The 20,555-nt window shown below is 37.5% G+C and overlaps 2 protein-coding genes and 1 long non-coding RNA gene across 6 annotated transcripts in view; 2 read left to right on the top strand and 1 right to left on the bottom strand.

Moving 5' to 3' along the window:
* LOC148186343 (uncharacterized) overlaps positions 1-2,239 on the top strand; it is a 60,912-nt gene extending 58,673 nt beyond the window's left edge. Inside the window, exon 4 of the long non-coding RNA XR_015775065.1 lies at positions 2,182-2,239. This is a non-coding gene — a long non-coding RNA (uncharacterized LOC148186343). The remainder of the gene's footprint in view (positions 1-2,181) is intronic.
* lyrm1 (LYR motif containing 1) lies at positions 2,082-5,893 on the bottom strand. Of its 2 annotated transcripts, none has more exons than XM_042508478.2 (5): positions 5,750-5,893; positions 4,599-4,780; positions 3,925-3,985; positions 2,738-2,769; positions 2,082-2,630 (listed from the first exon to the last, which is right to left on the bottom strand). In XM_042508478.2, exons 2-5 carry the CDS (start codon positions 4,755-4,757, stop codon positions 2,517-2,519), a joined length of 366 nt encoding a protein of 121 aa, XP_042364412.1. In that variant the 5' UTR covers positions 4,758-4,780; positions 5,750-5,893; the 3' UTR covers positions 2,082-2,516. The 2 variants fall into 2 exon arrangements, with proteins under 2 accessions (XP_042364412.1, XP_042364411.1); XM_042508477.2 differs by having other exon boundaries at positions 5,740-5,878.
* A 1,283-nt stretch (positions 5,894-7,176) lies between these two features.
* Positions 7,177-19,173, top strand: dcun1d3 (defective in cullin neddylation 1 domain containing 3). 3 transcript variants are annotated; one of them, XM_042507941.2, is made up of 5 exons: positions 7,179-7,778; positions 9,554-9,636; positions 11,117-11,158; positions 11,319-11,878; positions 17,123-19,173. In XM_042507941.2, exons 4-5 carry the CDS (start codon positions 11,430-11,432, stop codon positions 17,664-17,666), a joined length of 993 nt encoding a protein of 330 aa, XP_042363875.1. In that variant the 5' UTR covers positions 7,179-7,778; positions 9,554-9,636; positions 11,117-11,158; positions 11,319-11,429; the 3' UTR covers positions 17,667-19,173. The 3 variants fall into 3 exon arrangements, with proteins under 3 accessions (XP_042363877.1, XP_042363875.1, XP_087926515.1); XM_088070389.1 differs by having other exon boundaries at positions 9,554-9,656; XM_042507943.2 differs by lacking the exon at positions 11,117-11,158 and having other exon boundaries at positions 7,177-7,778.
* Positions 19,174-20,555: the final 1,382 nt, after the last annotated feature.

The raw sequence follows: 20,555 nt of genomic DNA, 5'->3' as shown, positions 1-20,555 counted from the left end.
GGAAAAATTTTCCAGAAAACTATATTTAAAATTATGTTGCAAAATTATTGTTCGTTTAGCACATTTTTTCAAGTGATTTCCATATTTAAATTTGTTTTTCACTTTCCCTGTTTTCTTTTCTTTCATAATTTCTATGTAATTTTCTTGTACTTTTCTTCACTGATTTCTTGCAAATTTGTAGTCAATTTCTTCTGAAGTTGCCTCCTTTCCATGTATTTTTTTTTATAAGAAATCAAACCAATTTGCTCAGCTTTCAAAGGGTTAATAAAATGTAATAATTTTTTAATTCCTTACTGACTTTTCAGCAAAGTTAATTGGCTCTCTTGGAATATGCATTTAAATCATAGAGCAGTTTCACCCACATTCGTTGTACACTGAGTGCACAAAGATACTGTAGATATGGGTGAGTGAGTCCCTGTTTGTAATAAATGTGCCCTTACAGGCTATTAATAAAGACCAAACACAAAACACAGGACTCGCAAAATGCTGTTTATCATTGAAAATTGGATAAAACAGCGCTTTATGGCCAAAAGAAGACATAATGTACAAATAATTTTGTACATTATGAGTAAATGGTCAGTAGTATGTACTGGCAAACACAGAGCTCAGAATTCAGTACATTTCAACACAAGTGAAAGTTAAAATGAATCTTCGATCCCATCTACAGGTCACCGTCACTATTATCAGCAGCTGAATGAATCAACAGGAACACGAGAAGAAAGCCTCTTTGTGCTCTGATTTCTAAAAATGATGGAAAAGCAATATACAAACCAAACTGCTCTGTCACCACACTGGATGCATTATCATGGAGAAACTGAGAAAAATCAAAGCAAACCAAATATTTCATCCAGTTAAATAAAGATAAAGAAATGTTAGAGAGTTTAATGGAATTCTTCATTCAAACAGGAGAATTAGGAATGAATGATGATGACACATTTTTGAGATTTACTGGAGGAAGAGTACCAACTAAACATCCAAAATAACTGAAAACACCTTTAAATTATGAATTCCACTATTATGCCTGTAATTAAATTATGCACAATAAAAGGTCTGTTTAAAGGGTGTTGTAAAAGGTAAATGGAACTGCACTCATGTAATGATTTTCTAGTCTTTTGACCAATCAAAGCGCTTTAACACTGCTTTTCACATTCACACAGGTGGCCGAAGAAACCATACAAGGTGCCACCAGCTAGTCATCCTCACGCACTCACACACCGATGGAACAGCCACAGAGTGCAATTTGGGGTTCAGTATCTTGCGCCCGGATACTTTGACATGCAGACTGGAGAGCCAAAGTCAATTTTACTTATAAAGTGCCAAGTAGTAAAAAAAAAAAAAAAGTTATCTAAAGACACTTAAATAAAGCAGGTCTAGACTGTATGCTTTAAAGGGATCTGTGGTAATCTCTCAAAGAAAAAAGGTACTTTTTGCCTCTCAAACTGAAGCCTCCTCAAAGCCCCAAAAGAGGGATATCTTGACTTTAGGCGTCTCCTTTGAACACACATAGATATATGAAGCAGAAATCTTGTGATGTATTGCACTTTAAATCACAACACTTGTTACGGACTCTTTTTCTACCTCCCACCTTTTAACCGGCCTCCTAAAGTTTACACATTTTCTCATTTCTGTATTTTCACATGCTCTCTGTTCCTGTTTTGTCGCCTTCCTGGGAAGCTCTTAGTCACTTCTGCCTCATCTTGTCATTACTGCGTTTGCTTGAATGTTTGTAATGACGAGACTGTACTGTAGTAAAGGGTCTGTCCTCGTGTCTATCTCACCCTGTCCTTCCTCTTTAGTTTTTCAGAACTTCATAGGAAGTTCATCATCTCATACAATGGCTCAGGCGTTTAGATGAAAAAATGACCAACTTCCTTTGTCCTGTTGCCAACATTCCTGTTGTTTATTTCATAGTTCAGTTTCTGCCTGAATAAACAGGCTACCTATGTTGAAGCTGGAGGAACAGGGCCAATGTTTGTTGCGTTCCTAAGAAGGCGCGTGCTGGAAAAAGAGAAGATGGTCACTGCTGAGTATTATTCATCTCAATTCACAACTACTATTAGAAAAAAAGACTTTACGACAGCTTTACTTTTTTGACTTATGAAAGTTTGTGAAGCATTTATTACAACAATTTTTACACAGAAAAATAAATAAACTATACATATACTTGATCTTATATTACAGGTCGCTCCATGCTGACAGCCTCTCTGAGCTCGACAGAAGCGGACACTCTTCAGCCACGGTAAGAACTCATGTTTACGATCCAGGTGAAGTAAAATCACAGGTTTGTTTCTAGATACAGTATACATGTAAGATAATAATTGTGAAAAAACTGTGAACTACATGGTATTGAACCGTTTACTGTAAAATAATGACGAAGAAAAAATGGCTTTTTCCTGGATGACGGGCATCATTGAGTGCTTGCAACTACTCAGCCCATGAGATCAGCTTGTGACTGCACCCTAGTTTCCTGCCCACAGTAACTTGAACTCTTTGGCAAGGAGTAAGGACATCGAGCATCAGGTCTCGTCATGTGACTGCAAGTATATTGGCTTGGCCTGCTTCCTCAGGCGCTGCTGTGCTCGCAGCTTCCTGCCTTTCTGAGTTGCCAGTCCCATTGGTGGTAGGTACGTCTACAGGATCATTCAGAAAACAAAAAAACTATAGAATTTCTCAACAACTCAATAACCCACACAGACACACAAATCTCCAACTTGTCTAACAAATAGTTGTTACTTACAGCCCTGGGAAATGGGTTCCTGTAATGCAGACCTGAGGAAATAAAAAATACAGTCACTCTCCCAAAACCAGAAAGCGTTCTATCCTATAGTCCTGAACTTTATACACAAAGCAGCTGATTGTCTCCATATACAGATGATTTCTGGGATGTGTGTAGTATTTAGTAGTATCTAGCAGTGAGGATGGCAGATTGCAACCAGCTGAAACTTCTACCGAAAGCATGAACTCTCAGTTTTTATTGTTCAGGAGGTTTTTACCAGGACACAAATTATCCATAGCGGTCTCTTCCTCTCTAAAACAAATGGATCCCAGATGCATAAACATTGTGTACACACAAAAACCATATGTGCGTTTTTTCCCCCACACATAAGAACATGTTTTTCAGAACAGGAATACAAGACAATGACCTGCTCCCTGTGTAGATATAAACTGCCCTTAAAGAAGTAACAAAAACATGGCGATTCTTATTTTCAGGTAATTATAAATGAATAAAAACATACTTATTATATTCCAATATACCCCCCTAAACCCTACACACTGGACCTTTAATTTAGTTTTTTTTAATTACTTTTCAAAGGATGTTAACCATCATTTAAGTATGTCTGTGGAGAAATTCTAGCAATCATAATCTAAAAGAGGACGAGCTGCACGAAACAGTAATGTTGCCTCTTTGCCCACAATTGAGCTCATCTCTTGTATATAAAAACTTTAAACAAATCATCAAACGCACATGAGCAGAATATTTGTATCTTGTTTGTGTCAGTAAGCCAGTTTCTATATCATTTAACTGATGATGCAAGTCCTGCTCATGCTGTTGGTGGTCAGACATTCAGACCATTATGTCAACGCTGACTCCTCTGCTTACTCGCGGTGAAACACTCAGACCTATAGCTGCACTTGTACAGTCAGTACACAACAATTACTTCACCTGGGTGTGTTATATTAGCGAAAAATTACCCGTCATAAACAGTGAGCAAATATAAGACTGACAGCTAAATATTACAGGTTGAGTGTAAAAGAGTTAGTACTGCATGTTAACATGGTTTATAAAAGTACTTGACTTGTATTTCATAAATGAAAAACATGGAATGCACAGAACAGTACTGCTGTTAACTGTGATCCTCTCCTGAGCGGGATAAATCAAGTAAGAGTTATGTAAGGAAATGTGCGGCATCTCTCCGCTCTTACCGATTTCTATTCTTGCTTCACATTCTTCGATACACTTCTTTATCGATTCTTGATCTGTGAGCTGTGAAGAAGCACACGGAAGAAACGATTAGTCGTACAAACGAGGGGTCAAAAGATTATCAGCCTGGCTGATTATCGGGGCCGATATTTGGCATTTTGCTGATTATCTGTGTCGGCATATTTTAATGACCGCCAATAAAATGAATTAATGGAAAAAGTGTGCGTATTACACTCAACCAACACCAGGGAAGACAGTCTGCAATGCATGCAAAGAAAGCGTCAGCATGGGAGGAACTTTTACTTTGTAAAACCTCTGGGAGCAATTTTTGATTCATTCGTTTTTTATTTAAATGTTTTCACTGAACTTTATTTAACAAGTTGCAGGGAACTTGCCGTATATGATGTTGAAAGGTTCGGTTTTGATTAAACATTTGTCAAAGGCATTTAAACAAAGTTTTGTGTTCAAGTTTATTATATTCCAAATTCTAAATTTTGACAGAAATATTGTCATTGTCATTGTAAATATATATCAGTTCCAAGTATCTGTCATCAGACTCATTAAGTGCTAATAATCAGTCTTTCCATCTGCCCCAAAAAAACAATATCTGTCGATCATAAACTGCCATAAAAGGAATTCATTTTTCTCTCTGTGAGCAGCATGCTGTTGTTCACACCTGCTGGTTCTGTCTGAACAGAGTGCAGGCCTCCTGAAGGATGTATTTTCTCTCCGCCTCTGTGTCACTTGCGACTCCGCTCTGTGCCTGCCAGCTTCGGGCGATGCGAAACACCCGCATGTACAGAGACAACACCGTACTGCGAGTGGAGGTCGTCATCGGGGCTCAAAAATAGTAGCTACCTGCACAAGGAAGTCATTTAAATTAGTACAGAAAGAAATACTGGCATTACAAATCATTTTACTGTTTTCTCTGCGTATAAAACTCAATTCCTGCTCACAGATATCTTTTTGTGAACAAGCTTGAAGGCATTACAATAATGATTACACCCCTATGTCAGTTAAACTTAGAGTCATTTTGTCAATTTATCGTTCTGTACTATGGGACACAGAATAAAACAATAGGACTCTGATGTTGATACCACTTTGTTGGGCATCACTTATAGTTTTGAACAAGTTACCAGAGAATAGAATAATTCCTGGTAATTAAATCTAATTAAATCTGTAAGGAGGCTGTAAATCAAGGGCTGTTGGACATCTATGAATCCCTTACCTTGAGCACAGGTTTCAAAGGTTTAAACGCATGTGAGAAGTGTCTGAACGAAGAACAAGAAAGCTAATATCTTTCTAGGTTTTATAGTGTTAAACGTAAACACCATGTAAGCAAAACAAACAAACAAACAAAAAAAGAAATTACAATTGTCTTGCATATATTCATACAAGAATAGCCAAAGAACCCCTGGACATCTGGGACAGTTGCTTGCTATGGTTAGTCCAGCTTTGAGTGATCCCAACATTCAACACTAGATGTCCCTAAAACCAACACAGAGCTGTTTTCCAGTCATGGCTTGTTACATGACTGACCGTGAGGTATCAATAGTATGTGTTTGGATTAAAGGACGTCTTAAGGATAATGTCAATAACGCATTTGTATAAACACTTTGGTTCCTAAACAGAAAACATGATGTAATACTTCAGCATCACTTGTCAACATGAGGCTAGTTATCCCTGAGCATCCTGCAGACTGCGCCTGTAAGACGTCTGCAGCCAGAGAAGCGAGATCAGATAGCGACACGAGTGCTGTTCACACTGTATTAACGTTACCGTTCATTGTGTTTTACGGTTAATTTAATATTACAAACCTTGACCTACCGACTGTGTCTGAGGGAGAGGCTATTTCCACAGAAGCTTCCTAGGACAGCACAAACACATTTGTCGCCTGATGATGACGTTGTCTCCAAAGTGGTTTTTAAATACGACGCTGAAGTTAGCTTTCGATTAATAGCTTCTGATTTCAAATTAGCATTACGTTTAAAGTAAAGCCTCAACGCTATCTGAAACCCACTTTCAAATGTGTGAAACCTTTATTCTATTTGTGAGAATGCAAAAAGGATGATTTCACTGTATTTTTCACATGTAAAACACATTAGACCAGGCCCAGATGAAAAACCAATCTACTACTACTACTACTACTAATAATAATAATAACTTTATTTATGTAACACCGTTAAAAACAAAGTTTATAAAGTGCTTTAACAAACAAAGCAAAGCAGAGTTGGAATACATAGATGGCAATACAACAGGAGAACGCCAAACAGCCCTATTGAACACCAGTGAGAAGAAACTAGGGCAGAGTGAGGAAAAACTTCAAACCAGATGACAAATAATGAAAGATGCAGGACACATAATGTCAGTATGAAATAATACAAAGAAATAGACCAAAGTCAACAACAACAAAAAACAATAAAAGCAATAAAAAAACCAGAAGTAAAATGAAATAAAATAGATAAAACATGAATTTAAAAGATAAAAGAAATAAAAAAGACTTCATCACATAAAAGCAAGTCTACTATACTTAGTCTTCTCAAAGCTGGACTAGATTATCACAGAGGGGCTTAAGATGATTTAAAATACAGTTTCAGATTTGTGGAAGATATAGTTAAATTTACTTTTACTTTTTTTTCCATTTTCACAAATGGAATAAAGTTTTACAAATCTGAAACTGTGTTTTGGATAATCCTTATTCTCACTGGGATAATCAAGTCCAGGTTTGACCTGTTCAAGTAAAGGCTATTGGTTTACGATGGACATCTGAGCCAGTGTGGACCAGTTGTGGAAAAACTCAGTAAAATTTCCCTTTTTTGCATTTGCACCAACAGAATATAGTTTTCACAAATCTGAAATTGTGTTTTAAATAATCTTTAGCCTTTTTACAAATAGAATACAGGTTTCACAAATTTGAAAGTGGGTTTCAGACACGGTTGAGGCTTCACTTAAAACGTCAAACATGCTTTTCACCACGCTAAGAGGTGCAAAAATCCGAAAATCGGCTGTTGAACAACGTGAATACATTTCCCTTAATTCTGCCCTTACCTGCTGAATCAGAAGCTACGAATCGGAAGCTAACTTCAGCGTCGTGAAGGCTGCTTGTAAAAAAAAAAAAAAACAACAACGAAAAAATAAACGATTGCCTCCACTTTATGTCTTAGAGAAAGTTAAAGATGTTTTGCGAGTTTAAAGTGGTAGCATAATCTTTGCAATTATATATTTAAAGACAGAGTTTAAGCCATTTCAAATGAGTTACAAAGAGGTTTTAACATATTTTCCAGCGCTTAATATTATTCTCTCGAGTCTCTGCAAAATGTCATCAACAAAACACATGCGTCAGTAATTGAGTTAGTGGTAATATACACATTTGGGTATAATTTAATATTTCCAAGCGCATGACTTTGTTAAAATGAAAAGATGTAGCTTTTCGCTGCCATCGGTGCGATGAGGATCAGCTGTTTGGCTGCTTGTGGGCAGGGGAGGAAGTGATGCAGGAAAATGCCCACAATGTAGCTACACTCAATGACTAAAAGGGGGAAGCACAAAGAAATTGGCTGCTTTAGTCCGAGGTGGTGCTTTCACTCACTTCAAAGAGCGAACATAATTTAAACGGACCCAAAAGCATACGCTGGTTGCTAGATTTTTACTTATTTACTCCTAAAAGCGGAGTTGAAATCGATTTTGATGGGGAAGTTTTTTGTCAGCTAGTTAGCTAGCAGTCTGAGTTAACGCGACGAGTTTGCCTCAGTTCGTTTCTGGTCGCCACCTTTGCCAACTTAATAACTACTTAATTTGTACCGGCTCTCCTGAAGTGATGTACACCCAATTCCACATGGTAGAATTTCACAAAAAGGTAAGTTTCTTTACGATCTCGGTCGTGGTATTTCTCGGTGTCCTGGTCGAAAGACCTAGCTTAGCCGATGGCTAACTTTTAGTTAACCAAGCTGATGCTAGCTAGCTATGGCGACGTCGTCGGGGCCAGGCAGTTTTGATGTAAATGGCCCGGTGGCGGTGATGTCTCGCCAATCGGTAACTGCTACATAACAAGTACCATCTTAACGAGTGAATACAGTCAATCGCGAGGTGAAAATGGTTGTGAAAACACTGTTTACATAGCATTTTTTGAGTGTTGTGCATGTGCTGTTAAGCTCAGTTGATCCTGTTTGTGCTCGCCACTTCCCAACGAATATAACTTGGTAACATAATGCTAGCTAACGTTAGTGTAAGTCTGCGATCTAACTAAACCAAGGCTGAGTATTGACAACATTGTTTCGAGTACTCGTACTCTAGCTCAACTTTGTCACAGTGTTAGGACTTAACACGCTATTTGCTTTAATAAAAGTATAGTTGGACCCCGAAGTGTTTGGCTAACACAGCAGCCTAGCTTGATGATAATTAAAAATTCAATTGAAAAACTAGGCCGTCAGACTTCAATTATTCCGAGAACAGCAGTACCTGCTATATATAAATGGACAGTCTTGATGGTCAGTCGTGAAATATTGCATTTACTCTTCCTTACAAATATGTGCTGCCCAACAAAATCAGAGTTGCTTTTTGTAATTATACGCAGATCTAATAAATTATATTATTTGTAGGCATATTCCTGTATGGTACAATATGTAACAATATGGTAGAAACATTAGAATACTTATGTTTTTCAATGTGATTAAATTCTGGACTGATTTTTCAGTTGTATCTTCAAAGACATTTTTGCAAGAACATTTTGATCAAAGACACTGATTTACTACTAATATTCAAAAATCCAAATTTCTCCAAGAATGAACAGTATATAAATAACCGCTCATTAATTTGGCTAAGTTTTACATTCATAAAATCCATTTTTATATAAAGAAATTGCCCTCATATACCACCTTCAAAAAATCAGATCTAGATACATATATTTAAAGAATATCAAACTTGAAATATGAAATAAAATAACTAACCAAAACTGTTAGTTTGCGCAAATCATATAGCTTTATTATATACATATAAAACTAGTTAAGTAAATCCCAGCGTGTGCTCATGTGTTTATTTTGTTGTTTATTTTGTTATATTTTGTGTCTGTCTTGTTTGTGCCTTGTTTTCAAAACTGTTAAAACAAAGTTTTTTTTAAAAAAACGGGCCATCAGACATCTATCAGATGTTTGTTCGGTGAAGTTGGCCACTGAGACATTGTCTGGACATGCCCTGTTTAGTGATCAGTGCTGTCGATTTACAGCCATGCTGAAATTTTTATCATTAATTTAAACCAAGAATTGTGGCTTGTCAAGATCAGTGATCGCCGCATGGTAAAAGTATAAGTTGGTTTTCGAAGCTGTGGATTTAACAATAGGTCATGATTTGGAACAAAAACAGGATTCAGTGCAGCTGTGCCCTGGGAGAGGTCTCTCACCGTGACAGAGTGCCCTTTAAATCCACACACCAAAATATGTTTTCAGTGGAAATGCTTTATGACCATTTTCTTTCTAGTAATAAACCAGTAATTTAAAAAAATCCTGCAGTGAAGCAAACGGTTTTGTCGTGCTCAAATTACATATTCATAGCATGTTGACAAAAATAGTCCTGCAGGTTTGGGAATGATTAGCTATCACTTTCTGCTTATGATGACAAGATAATGTGTCTTTTCAGCATTGCGGATGTCAAGGTCACAATGATGGAGCAGAGTAGAAAGACACTTTGATCTGTGGCTGATGCCGTCAGAGGGATTGTCTGTAAGTAATTTACTGCCCAGGTACTTTATAACTTATTAACACTTGATCAACTCTTTCATTTCACATGTGTAGAATATAGCGTAATGATAAGTTGTATTAACATTCCCATGAAATCAGGCAACATAGGGAATAATTGGGTAGGTAAACGAGAAGAATTAGATTATGCTTTTATATGTAATGTGTTTAATAACTCCAAACCCCAGGTTACATGTAATTTGGTTTTAATCACATTTGCATCCTCCTTTCCATAAAATATCAGAAGTTATTACTTGTTGCATTTCCTGCAATTTAAGTATGATTCTCAATTAGTGCTGGGCAATATGTAGATGTCACAATATGAAACTAAATATTGTCTTAGATTTTGGTTATTGTAACATTGTAAGTGTCTTTTCCATGTTTTAAAGGCTCCATTAAAATAAAGTGATGTTATTTTAGAAACTCAATAGACTGTTCCAGCTGTTTTATTACTTGTCTTTACCCACTTAGTCATTATAGCCACATTACTGATGATAATTTACCAAAATTTTATTGTGTAAACTTTTTGTGAAAGCACAAATAGTCAACCCCGTAATATCATTGCAATATTGATATTGAGATATTTGTTCAAAAGTACTGTGATGTTTTATTTTCCCCATATTGCCCAGCCCTATTCTCTAGTTATTTTTATCACAACCTTAGTTACTGTGGCAACATGCAAGTTTCACCAGCAATGTTACTTTTCAGTGTGACGTTATTCCCCTTATCTTTTCCTTGCACATGTGCACTTAAAAGCCTCAAACCTAATTAACCTGGAAAGGGATAGACATGACAAGGTAATCATGCTTATTTTAACCTTTTTTATTTTATTTTTGCTGCCAAAGTTTTTAAATAATCACATTGCAGTTCATGTAAACACAATGATTAGTGTGAAATGGCTTTGGGAATATTTTTCAGTTTTTATTGGCAACCACAGTAGTGCCACAGTCTTGGTTCGTGGTTGATTTTTTCTAGCAAGTAAATAATTTCCGTGTTTACATTTTTATTCATCTGCTGCCAATATTGTGTCGTAAGGCAGCAACACTGTATATGCTGCCTGCTGTGAAACCTGGTAAAATGCCCTGAAACAGGGATTGTCTCATACTGTTTTCACTCCCGATGCCAAGCAAAGATAAACACGCCATTTATTTGGATATTGTACATAGAAGTATTATGAACTTTAACACAATGAAGCCAACATGTTTTGTAATATAGTGACACAAATCAAGGTATTTAGATGACCTATAAATGCCGATAAAACTTGGTGACCTGACAGAAACCAAAAAGAGGGCACGTTTCTTAGTGGCTCTGTGTAAAACAAACCAGTTCTACCTCTGTAGGTTTCTGTGGTTACCTGCAATGTTTTTTCTTCTATCTTTTCTAGAAGTTTCTATGTTGTTCTGCACTGTGTATGTTTTGTATTTATACATATAGACAGTTGTTTTCTCTGGTCTTCACTTTTTAGGGTTTTTAAGTCTGGCATTGGATTGTAGCAGATTTGGCACAGGTAGTGTAACTTCTTCATCTTCAATGTAAAAAAAAACCTGTAGTTTGATTTAGTAGCCACAGAAATGTGGAACTTGACCTTTTGATTGTGAGCAAGACTGACTCAGTCTAGAGCCCGCCCTCTATGAGAATTAACGTTTTTGAATTGTCCTTCCCGTCAGGCCTGAGGGTATGTTGAGACGTCTCGCAGGGCCAGAGAAGAGGCGTCTAGGTGGTTCGGACGGGGACTGAAGGTGAGGAGGAAAGACAGACGAGGGACCAAGGAGAAAGACATGGGTCAGTGTGTCACCAAGTGTAAGAATCCGACATCCTCACTCGGCAGTAAGAGTGGAGACAAGGAGAGCGGCTCCAAGTCCCACCACAAGAAAGGAGGCAGCGCTGGTGGCGGTGGTGGGGGCCACAAAGAAGAGTCCAGTGCCCCATGTAGCAAAGCCACCAGCGAGCTGTCGAATGGCACCAAGGCCTTGGAGGTTACAGTGGAGACACCCGTCATCCCCGCAGTGACGGGGGAATTGCGCAAGGATGAGTGTCTGGATGGAGACGGGCTGTCGATGATGCGCATTGAGGAGCTGTTCTGCTGCTACAAGGATGAACAGGAAGATGCCATCTTGGAGGAAGGCATGGAAATGTTTTGTAATGACCTGTGTGTGGATCCGGCAGAGTTTCGTGTGCTTGTTCTTGCCTGGAAGTTTCAAGCCGCCACCATGTGCAAGTTTACAAGGTAAGGTGGAGTTTTGGGGAATGGGGCGTGTTGTTGTCACTGGTATCTGTTTATCAGGATGAACTAGCATTACTACTGCTCAGTAATCTGCTGTTTCCTCATCCCAGGTGACTAAAACACTTAGTTTCATTTGTGCCTGCCCTTGTTTTATTCCCAAACTTAATTCTGATTTCAAGGGTTTATATACCTAAATACACACATACATTTATGTATATGTAGTATATTTATTTTGCTATTATGTTTGGTAATTCTCAGTATGTCCTGGTTGATGTCAGTAGGTTTCTGTGGTTACCTGTGCGTTTTTTTTTCTTCCTTCTTTTCTAGAAGTGTTAAAGAAGAATCATTTTATTAATCCCTGGGGGGGAATTCTTTTCTCTTCACTCCTTGTTATTTTACACACACACACACACACACACACACACAAATGAGCACACCAGAGACACACAGTTTAGTGAGACGTTAGAGAGAGATGGGGCTTCCTGTAGTCCTAGGTTGTTAAGCGAACGATAAAGGGGTTTGGTGCCTTGCCCATCGGCAGTGCCCAAAAGGTGAACTGGCCGAGGGCTGCCACGGTGATGGAATTTCTCCTGCAGTAATTAAGAGTGGCTCAAAAGTGTGTCTTTGCCATTTTTTGTTGTTTTGCAAATGAATTCAGTTACTGTAATTTCAGTGCTTTATAAATAAGCTTTATATTCAGGATATCATCAGGTGTATTGCTCTCAAAATGTCGAAGATGACTTTGAAACAAATTATATGGCTTACTTGATTGTTAAATGCAAAACAGAGGGCAAAGAGGCGTTTTTTTCAGCTTAGGGGCTTTTGTTGCGTGTTGTTGCTAATGTTACACAATACCATCCCTCTAGTCAAAAACTGCTGCTGAGGGGAAAAGAAGTCATGGAGAGCTCCACCCACGCTGCGTTCACAGACCCGTAAACCCCCCTGAATTTACGGAGGGGACACAGAATGATACACACACATATTAAAAAAAAAAAAAGAAAGAAAGTTTGCTGTTGTCATCCTTTCCACATGGCAACTTATCACATGCAATGAGGAGTTTTTGTAACTGCTGCGAGTGAATAGGTTACATAAGGTTTTGACGTAGTCAGGCTGTTTGTTCAATAAACTCATCTTTGAAATAAAAATAATCGAGAAAGTGTCGGTTTGAACCAAATGCCTTGAAATCACCCTACGGCTGAGCAATATAGAGAAAAGCAAATATCACAGTATATTTTCCCAAATATCTTTATGGATATTGTGAAGATATTGTAGAGTTGGGAAATACTGTTTACACTGTTGTGTCTCTCTGTCACTATCATAATTATAAAAAAACCCAACTTCCTGCCACCTGTGTCATAAAACTGGTTCTTCTCTTCTCTGTGACATGCTCTATCTTTGTTACCCCAAGTGAGAACTATATAACAATTCTCTAAGCTAAGTACTTAGAGAATTACTGAATATTGTAATGAATATTGTAATGTTTTAAGTGTTGTCATTTCTGGGTTTTAAAGGTCAAATTACAGTAAAGTGATTTAATTCTTTGAACTTACAAGACTTTTCTAGCTGTTTTATTTTTTCCCATTACCCACTTATTGATTACATCCACTTTACGGATGATTATTTATCAAAAATCTCATTGTGTAAATATTTTTAAATATGAAAGCACAAACATTCAATTGTGCAATATATTTGTAATATTCATATCAAGGTTTATTTGAGGCATTTATGATTACTGGTTACATACAGCCTGATTTTGTCAAAGCCTTTGTTTATTGTAAGCTATCTGCACCCTACGCAGCAGTTACAAAAACTCCTCAGTGCACTTGATAAGTCATTCTGTGGTAAGGATGATAACAGCAAACCTTTTTTTTTTCTTCTTTTAAATGTGCGTGTCCCTCTGTATCACTCTGTCTCCTCTCTAAATTCAGAGGTTTTAGCAGTTCTGTGAACGTAGGGCAGGCAGGGTGTATAATTGATAATTTGATCCGTTTAAAGCTGATCAGATTAGGTCTATGGATGAGAGGAGCAGCTGCTGCAAGCGATTGCTAACTTTTAGACCCAGCACAATGAATGGTTAAGTTTCACTTTCAATGTGCCTGACATTCTGCTGCTCCATCTGTGCCCAGAGTGCACTTGTCTCTCTTAGAGGTACAATGGATAACCAACGGTACATATATGTTTCAACAGCACGGTGAACGGCCCAGCTCCAAAAATATAAAATTTATTTGTGGCGGCAGATGTTTTAATCAAGGCGGCCTGCCACAGATAAGTAAATGAGCGTAAAACCCTGCACTTCTTAAGTGCTGCATTAGTGATTTGTTCATGCTGGGGATTATGAAAGGCAGTCCAAATCTTCCTGCCACAAAGAGTCAGTATAACATTATTTATTAATATGTAGGTATTGGCTATTAAACACATAGATAGACACACAAATGGACTGACTTTACTCATTTTTATGTAGGCAATGTAGTATGGTATTAAGATAAAGCATTGGTTCACCTCCACATGACCAGCATTGCGTCTAGTTGCAAGTTAGTGAGAATTTCACCCCTTTTCACTATGCCCAGGGCTGCTGGTGTTGGTGTTAATGAATAATTTAAAAATGAAACAACAAATTTTGGGTAAATGTAAAAGGTTTTTAGAAATGCAGAAAAATATAGATGACTTTAAAATTGGCCAGTAATTTAAGCTTTCAAGGAGAAAGTATATTATTGCTGTAATAAATGACACACTTAAGCACTTACAATTACCAGACAAATCACCCATGGGGAAGGCAGAGCATAAACTGCACCTGGTTTAAATCTGGCCTGGGTCTCTCTTTTTACATCTCTTTCTCTCTTATTTCTAGTCATCTCTCCAACGTCACTACCAAGTAAAGATAACATGCTGCTCACAAAAATATCACACACCCCTAATAACTAACTTGATGCCTGATAAATATACTTCTAGCCACAGAAAGTACTTCCCCTCCTTGCACTTTCACATTTTCTAGTCTTCATTGTGCCACATCCATCCCACCTAACACACACACACACACACACACACACATAACACACACATGCACACAGTTTTCATCAGGTCGACTGAATACAGGCGCACACACACTTTCCCACTGTCAGGTAGGGGGGCACACAGGAAATGGACTCCCACTGCAGTTAGTGTTGGAGATGAATAGGGCTGCCTGCTGGATGGGTCACTTGTCACTGCCCCCACCCCCTGATTTTTTTTTTTTACCTCAGCACTTTTCTATCCAGGGGCTTTGGACAAAACCACACTCTGGTTACCAACATGTTTCATTGTCAACTGATGTTTACAGAAGCTGTTTATATTACATTTGACTTTGAGAGTCTGTATTGTTTAAGAGCCCCAGTAAACTAAGTATATCTGCCTAAAGTGAAATTATGTTTGTCAATGTAATATTGAAAGGATGAATGGTTTTCAGCACATTTTTAAACATATTCCTTAAATTGCAAGGAGCAAAGCCTCATTCGCTGCTGACTGTGGCGGTGTTACAGAAACATGGTCATCCAGTGTTTGCTTTTGATGACTTCATAATGTTTTATTGTAGTTCTCACTAATTTTAACTGCTAGTTATGCTGCCTTCCAGTCAAAGTCAGAGTTTGGAATTTGCCAGTTGAAATTTAAAACCTCCCCGAGCGTTCCAGGTGTACAACAGTCAACGTAAACAAAAAACAAGGCTTACCATGACAAACTGATTTTTCTTTGGCAAGGGTGCATACAGTTAAACTTTCCAATTTAAAAAGACAGATGTTTTAACTAAATGAGTGACATTGATATATACATTACACATACTCTAATACATACATATATACATTTTCAGTACCTGTGTTCCCATCTAGTTACATCAGTTGGTAATGTGCAAAAGTTACTAAATGTTGTAAATTTTCTAATATTTTCACATTTTGGGGGGCATTATCTTTTCAGAGCACTCAAGGACACTTTGCAAGACACACACAATCAACAATGCATCCTTCCTTCATTAATTCAAACAGTCATTCATAAGCAGTAATAAGTTAATATAATAATCATTGTGTAAAAAAAGAAAAACTAGGTATGAAATCATTATAATGAAGTCATCATCAGTGCAGTTAAGAGGTGTGTGTCACCATAAATCAGACCAAATATGCCAGCTTGAAAAGGTGCGTTTTCAAACGGGATTTGAAGGGTGTCGATATATATTGTAACATCAATTTACATGACATTACAAATATACTTTATATTGCCGTTTAGTTGGCGAATTACCATTTACAACATGCGTTTCCATGGGCACTACCATCATGTGACATCAGACCACTGCTTCTTCATGAAGTCTGCAGATGGTTTTGCCCTGAGTTTATGAGTTGGAACTCCGACTTAAATTGTAATTTTTCAGAAGGAGGTCATAAGTTTTCGAGTTCTGAGGGTGTCTGTAACACAGCGTTCATTCTTGTGATGTTTTTTTAAAAAGTGAAATGATCCACTATCATTCTGGGGCTGTGTTCACAAACAATCTGAGATTACTCTCAAAAAGCACCTAACTTAACCTGAAAACTTCTAGCAAGGAACACTTGTTTAGGAATGATTTTGGAAATATCTCAGAGTAACTCTGAGCTCGGAGGGGACGGAAACTTTTATCTTCGTGAGGAGGTGTAGTTGACCTCGTTGTTAGGTATGACACATTCTTTTAACTGATGTGATTGGTTGTTATAGACGCGCCCTTCTGTGAGCATGCAAGGTGTGGACACCCAGTCGAGACAAAAATAAACTGTCACAATATGAGACTGCACTTTTTATGAGATCACTCTGCTGCACTGTAACGTTTTTCCCGTTGCAAATATTTTAGAGCAGTGATGACTTTGTTTTCGGCATTGAGTTGGGTTGGAGATGTGGGTGCATTTCTAAAGAGATCGACCACAAACGTTATCCCAGCATTTCATAAAGTCACTGTCATTGGAAATATTTTTCCTACCTTAGTGTCTTTCTGCCATTTTCTCCTCTGCTTAAGAAACTCTTAAGCCTCTTAAAAGTCCTCTTATCTACTCCTAACAGTTTTTTTGTACCATAGAAGCTCCCTTAATAAGATGCTTTGTAAATATCTTTAATCTTTACCCGGATCAAGTCTTAACTTTGAGGGGGAATTCTTAGAAAACTAAGAATTTTCTAAGGATTTTGTCAATTGGAGCGGCTTTTTAGAAGCTTTGTGAATACGGCCCCTGATGTCCGATTCTGTTTTCTTTGTGTCACCAGGAAAGAGTTTGTTGAGGGCTGCAAGGCCATCCAGGCAGACAGCCTCGAGGGTATCTGCTCACGTTTCCCCGCCATGCTGCTTGACGCCCAGGGCGAGGAGAACTTCAAGGACCTGTACCGCTTCACCTTCCAGTTTGGCTTGGACGCTGAGGAGGGCCAGCGCTCTCTGCAGCGTGAAATCGCAATCGCCTTGTGGCGCCTGGTGTTCACCCAGGACTCGCCCGCAATCCTGGAACACTGGCTGGACTTCCTGTCGGAGAACCCCTCAAGTATTCGGGGCATCTCAAGGGACACGTGGAACATGTTCCTCAACTTCACCCAGGCTATTGGGCCTGATCTGAGCAACTACAGCGAGGACGAGGCCTGGCCCAGCCTCTTTGACACCTTCGTGGAGTGGGAGTTGGAGCGCAGGAAAAAAGAGGAAGAAAAAGCACTGATGGCGAAGGAGGAAGAGGGGAGGTGTACTGAGACAGAGTGTTCTCCCACCACAGATAGACTCGAAACAGAGGGAAGCCGCGGCTCACAGACGTGGGGGGGCCACTGACCAGGAATCAAGGAGTATTTGTAAGGGAGAGAAGAATATGATCTACACCTGAACTATACATCTGTGAATCATTGGATGAATATTAGTATTACCATTACGGCTGTTCATTTCGCTCTCCTTTTCTGTCGGGGTGGGATTCCTGCTTTGCACCCTCATTTATTTGGTTTTCGAAAGGGCTCTAAGAACTATTATGTTTTAAGCACTTCTATTTAAGTTATTGTTTTACTTTTTTTCTCCTCCCATGTGTGTTTTTAGTAACTGGACATGTGGTCCATTTTAACTTCCACCTACCTACCATAGCCCCAGCAGTTAGATCAGTAAAAGCTTGGTTTTTAAAAAAAAAAAAACAAGGCAAAAGAAAGCCATAACCTTTTTTTTTTTCCACAATTATCATCTAGACAGTTCTTTTTGACCTGGTAACACTGCTGATATGTTTTGTGCAAGGAAATACTTAAGTAAAAAAGAAGAAGGGAAATTTTGGCAACCTGTCCACACATAATTTCTTATGATCAAAACATGACATTTACTATAAAGGTCAGTAAAATCATCTTGATTTGACTAATCTAGTTAGGTTGTATGCTTTTATCTTGCAGTGCTGTGAGGATGAATTGCATTCGTATTGCCTTCACAACTGTTGCAATTTACATGGCAAACAGTAACGGATTACATTTCTGTCACTAGGGCATTTTGTTTTTAAAGATAATACAAAGTTGTAATATCCATTTTCAAATGCAAGCTGGTTTCCGTGGTAACAAACCCACCCTCTCCTCTGTGTTGAGTGTTTTTGAGTGCTACTAGTGCAGTGAGCGGCTTAGCTTGTTTAAGCAGCTAGCTGTGCTTCCCTTTTGACCTCGAGCATCCATCTATCATTTTTGATGTCCACCTATTTTCAAGAAGCGGTTAAGTGTGTACAACACAATGATGCTGGCTTTTCTCAAGATGCCTCGTTGATCTCATTTTAGGAATTCTGTAACTCAAATCAGCTAAAGCTAGGTCATGGTCATTTCTCAATAGATGATGCCTAAACCTACGTTACATTCAGGACCGTTACACTGGGCGCTACACAACTTATATTGTTTACCTTCAGATGTTTATGAGTCTTCACATCCTTGAATTGCTATACATAAAAAATGTGCGCACTTCACAGATAATGTCGAGTGCTGCTGGTGATGGTTGTAATGGATTGCACAAAAAAACCCAATGGCATGCTTAGTCGCTATACTTGCAACGCTTTGCAGAAAGATTGATGTCAACCACATTTTTTCCAAACTGTAGATTGATCTTAAGTATAGCCCAGGGTGTTTTTGGGATGAGTGAATGGGCGTTAATTAGACATACTGGTTAATCAAGAGTCTGTGATATGGGTCCAGTGTGGTAAGAGGGTGGCCATAACCTGATCTGTTTGGTTTACATCTACAATGGTTTTATTTCAGACCCCCTTTGTCCTTTTTTATATAAAATGTATTGATTTATAATAAATAAAAACAGTGTTGAACTTTTGACTGTTGACCATGGAAATGTGTGTGCTTTTACTTCAGGGATCCCCTTAACCCATTCATTGCCCTCGTCCATTCTAACAGACAAAACCTTTCAAGGATGTCTAGATCTATAACTGTCATCTGACTCTACTCAAATGCACATGCTTATTTGACGGGATTACAATGCTTTTCAGTCTCTAAATCATATTAATGAGTAACACAATCTGTGTTACAAAAAAGAAGAAATTTAAAAAGTTTTATCACAGTGCAGGTGACGTTAGAAGCCAAAAATGGCTTATGGAGATACCTCCCCTATTAGATACCTATAATTATTTATAAAAAAAGAAAAAGATAAGGACAAAGATTGCATAACTGATCAAAATTTCTAGATTAACCAAGAATACAAAATTGATAAATGAGCTATGAGTCTATGTTTCAGCCATGTTTTAAGTAAACATGAGATGTTATATTAATTATACATGTCAAAAAATCATATTAAAGACTTAAAGCTTTTACTCAGGATGTTTTCAGAAAAATCCATCTACTGGGAAACAAATAGGGAAAATACTGTTCAGATTTGATTTTCTAATGCTACAATCAGCTTTTAATGCATCTAATTGATTATGTTCTCAGAATATTTATCTCTGGAGGTTTCCCACATTCTGTTTTCAGGAAATGCTTCAGAAATTAGGAATATTTTGAGTCAAAATGACAAAAATGAAAATATATCCGTAGCAAGTTTTAAAGCACTACTTTCTTTGTTGATATGAGTTAACACATTAAAATTCCTTTATAATAAAGTGAAGAAATTAGTTGCAAGTTTATGAGTGATCAATTGTGTTCATAATGGTAATTTATTATAAAATACTTCAAAATTCTTTTTAAGTAATACAGAAAATTTTATTTTTTCTCCCAGTAATAAACTTAAAAACATGTTCATAATTATGGTAACAGTACATAACACTTTAAAATTCCCTTTAAATTATGTAAAAAATGTAATTTTTATGATTTATCAAAATAAAAATGTGTTCAGAAATATGGTAATTACATACTTAATTCCCATAATTATGGACTCATGTTTTTAAGTTAATAACCCATACAAGTTAGTTTGTTCCAACTAATTAAATTGTTTAAAATTAATGAAATTAAAATTGTTAAGTGTGATGTACTTGTAGCCATATTTATGAACACACTTTTTAAGATAATTATATAATTATTAGACAGAAAGTTGTTCCTACAATTTTTCCCCACATTATTTAAAAGGAATTTTAAAGTGTTAATTATTCATAATTAATAAATAATTTCTGCCTTAACATTCTTCGTTCATTGGAATGGACAGAAGAAGAAAAAACACAATAAATTATGCAAAAAAAAATGCTTTTATGAGCACATTTAGAGTAGAAATGAATCA

Source organism: Plectropomus leopardus, chromosome 19 (genome assembly GCF_026936395.1).
Source record: "Plectropomus leopardus strain MGB_pleo_1.0 chromosome 19, ASM2693639v1, whole genome shotgun sequence".
Classification (NCBI taxonomy): Eukaryota; Metazoa; Chordata; class Actinopteri; order Perciformes; family Serranidae; genus Plectropomus; species Plectropomus leopardus.
Note: the sequence above shows the minus strand (reverse complement) of the source record. Positions and strands in the feature narration are given on the sequence as shown.

What these genes read in the sequence shown, in the direction of transcription:
- lyrm1 (XM_042508478.2), bottom strand. Translation starts at nt 4,757, where the DNA reads ATGACGACCTCCACTCGCAGTACGGTGTTGTCTCTGTACATGCGGGTG. An exon ending in TGTTCAGACAGAACCAGCAG is followed by an intron (nt 3,986 to 4,598) that starts GTGTGAACAACA and finishes GCTTCTTCACAG; the next exon opens with CTCACAGATCAAGAATCGAT. An exon ending in GGAACCCATTTCCCAGGGCT is followed by an intron (nt 2,631 to 2,737) that starts GTAAGTAACAAC and finishes ATGATCCTGTAG; the next exon opens with ACGTACCTACCACCAATGGG.
- dcun1d3 (XM_042507943.2), top strand. Translation starts at nt 11,430, where the DNA reads ATGGGTCAGTGTGTCACCAAGTGTAAGAATCCGACATCCTCACTCGGC. An exon ending in ACCATGTGCAAGTTTACAAG is followed by an intron (nt 11,879 to 17,122) that starts GTAAGGTGGAGT and finishes TTGTGTCACCAG; the next exon opens with GAAAGAGTTTGTTGAGGGCT.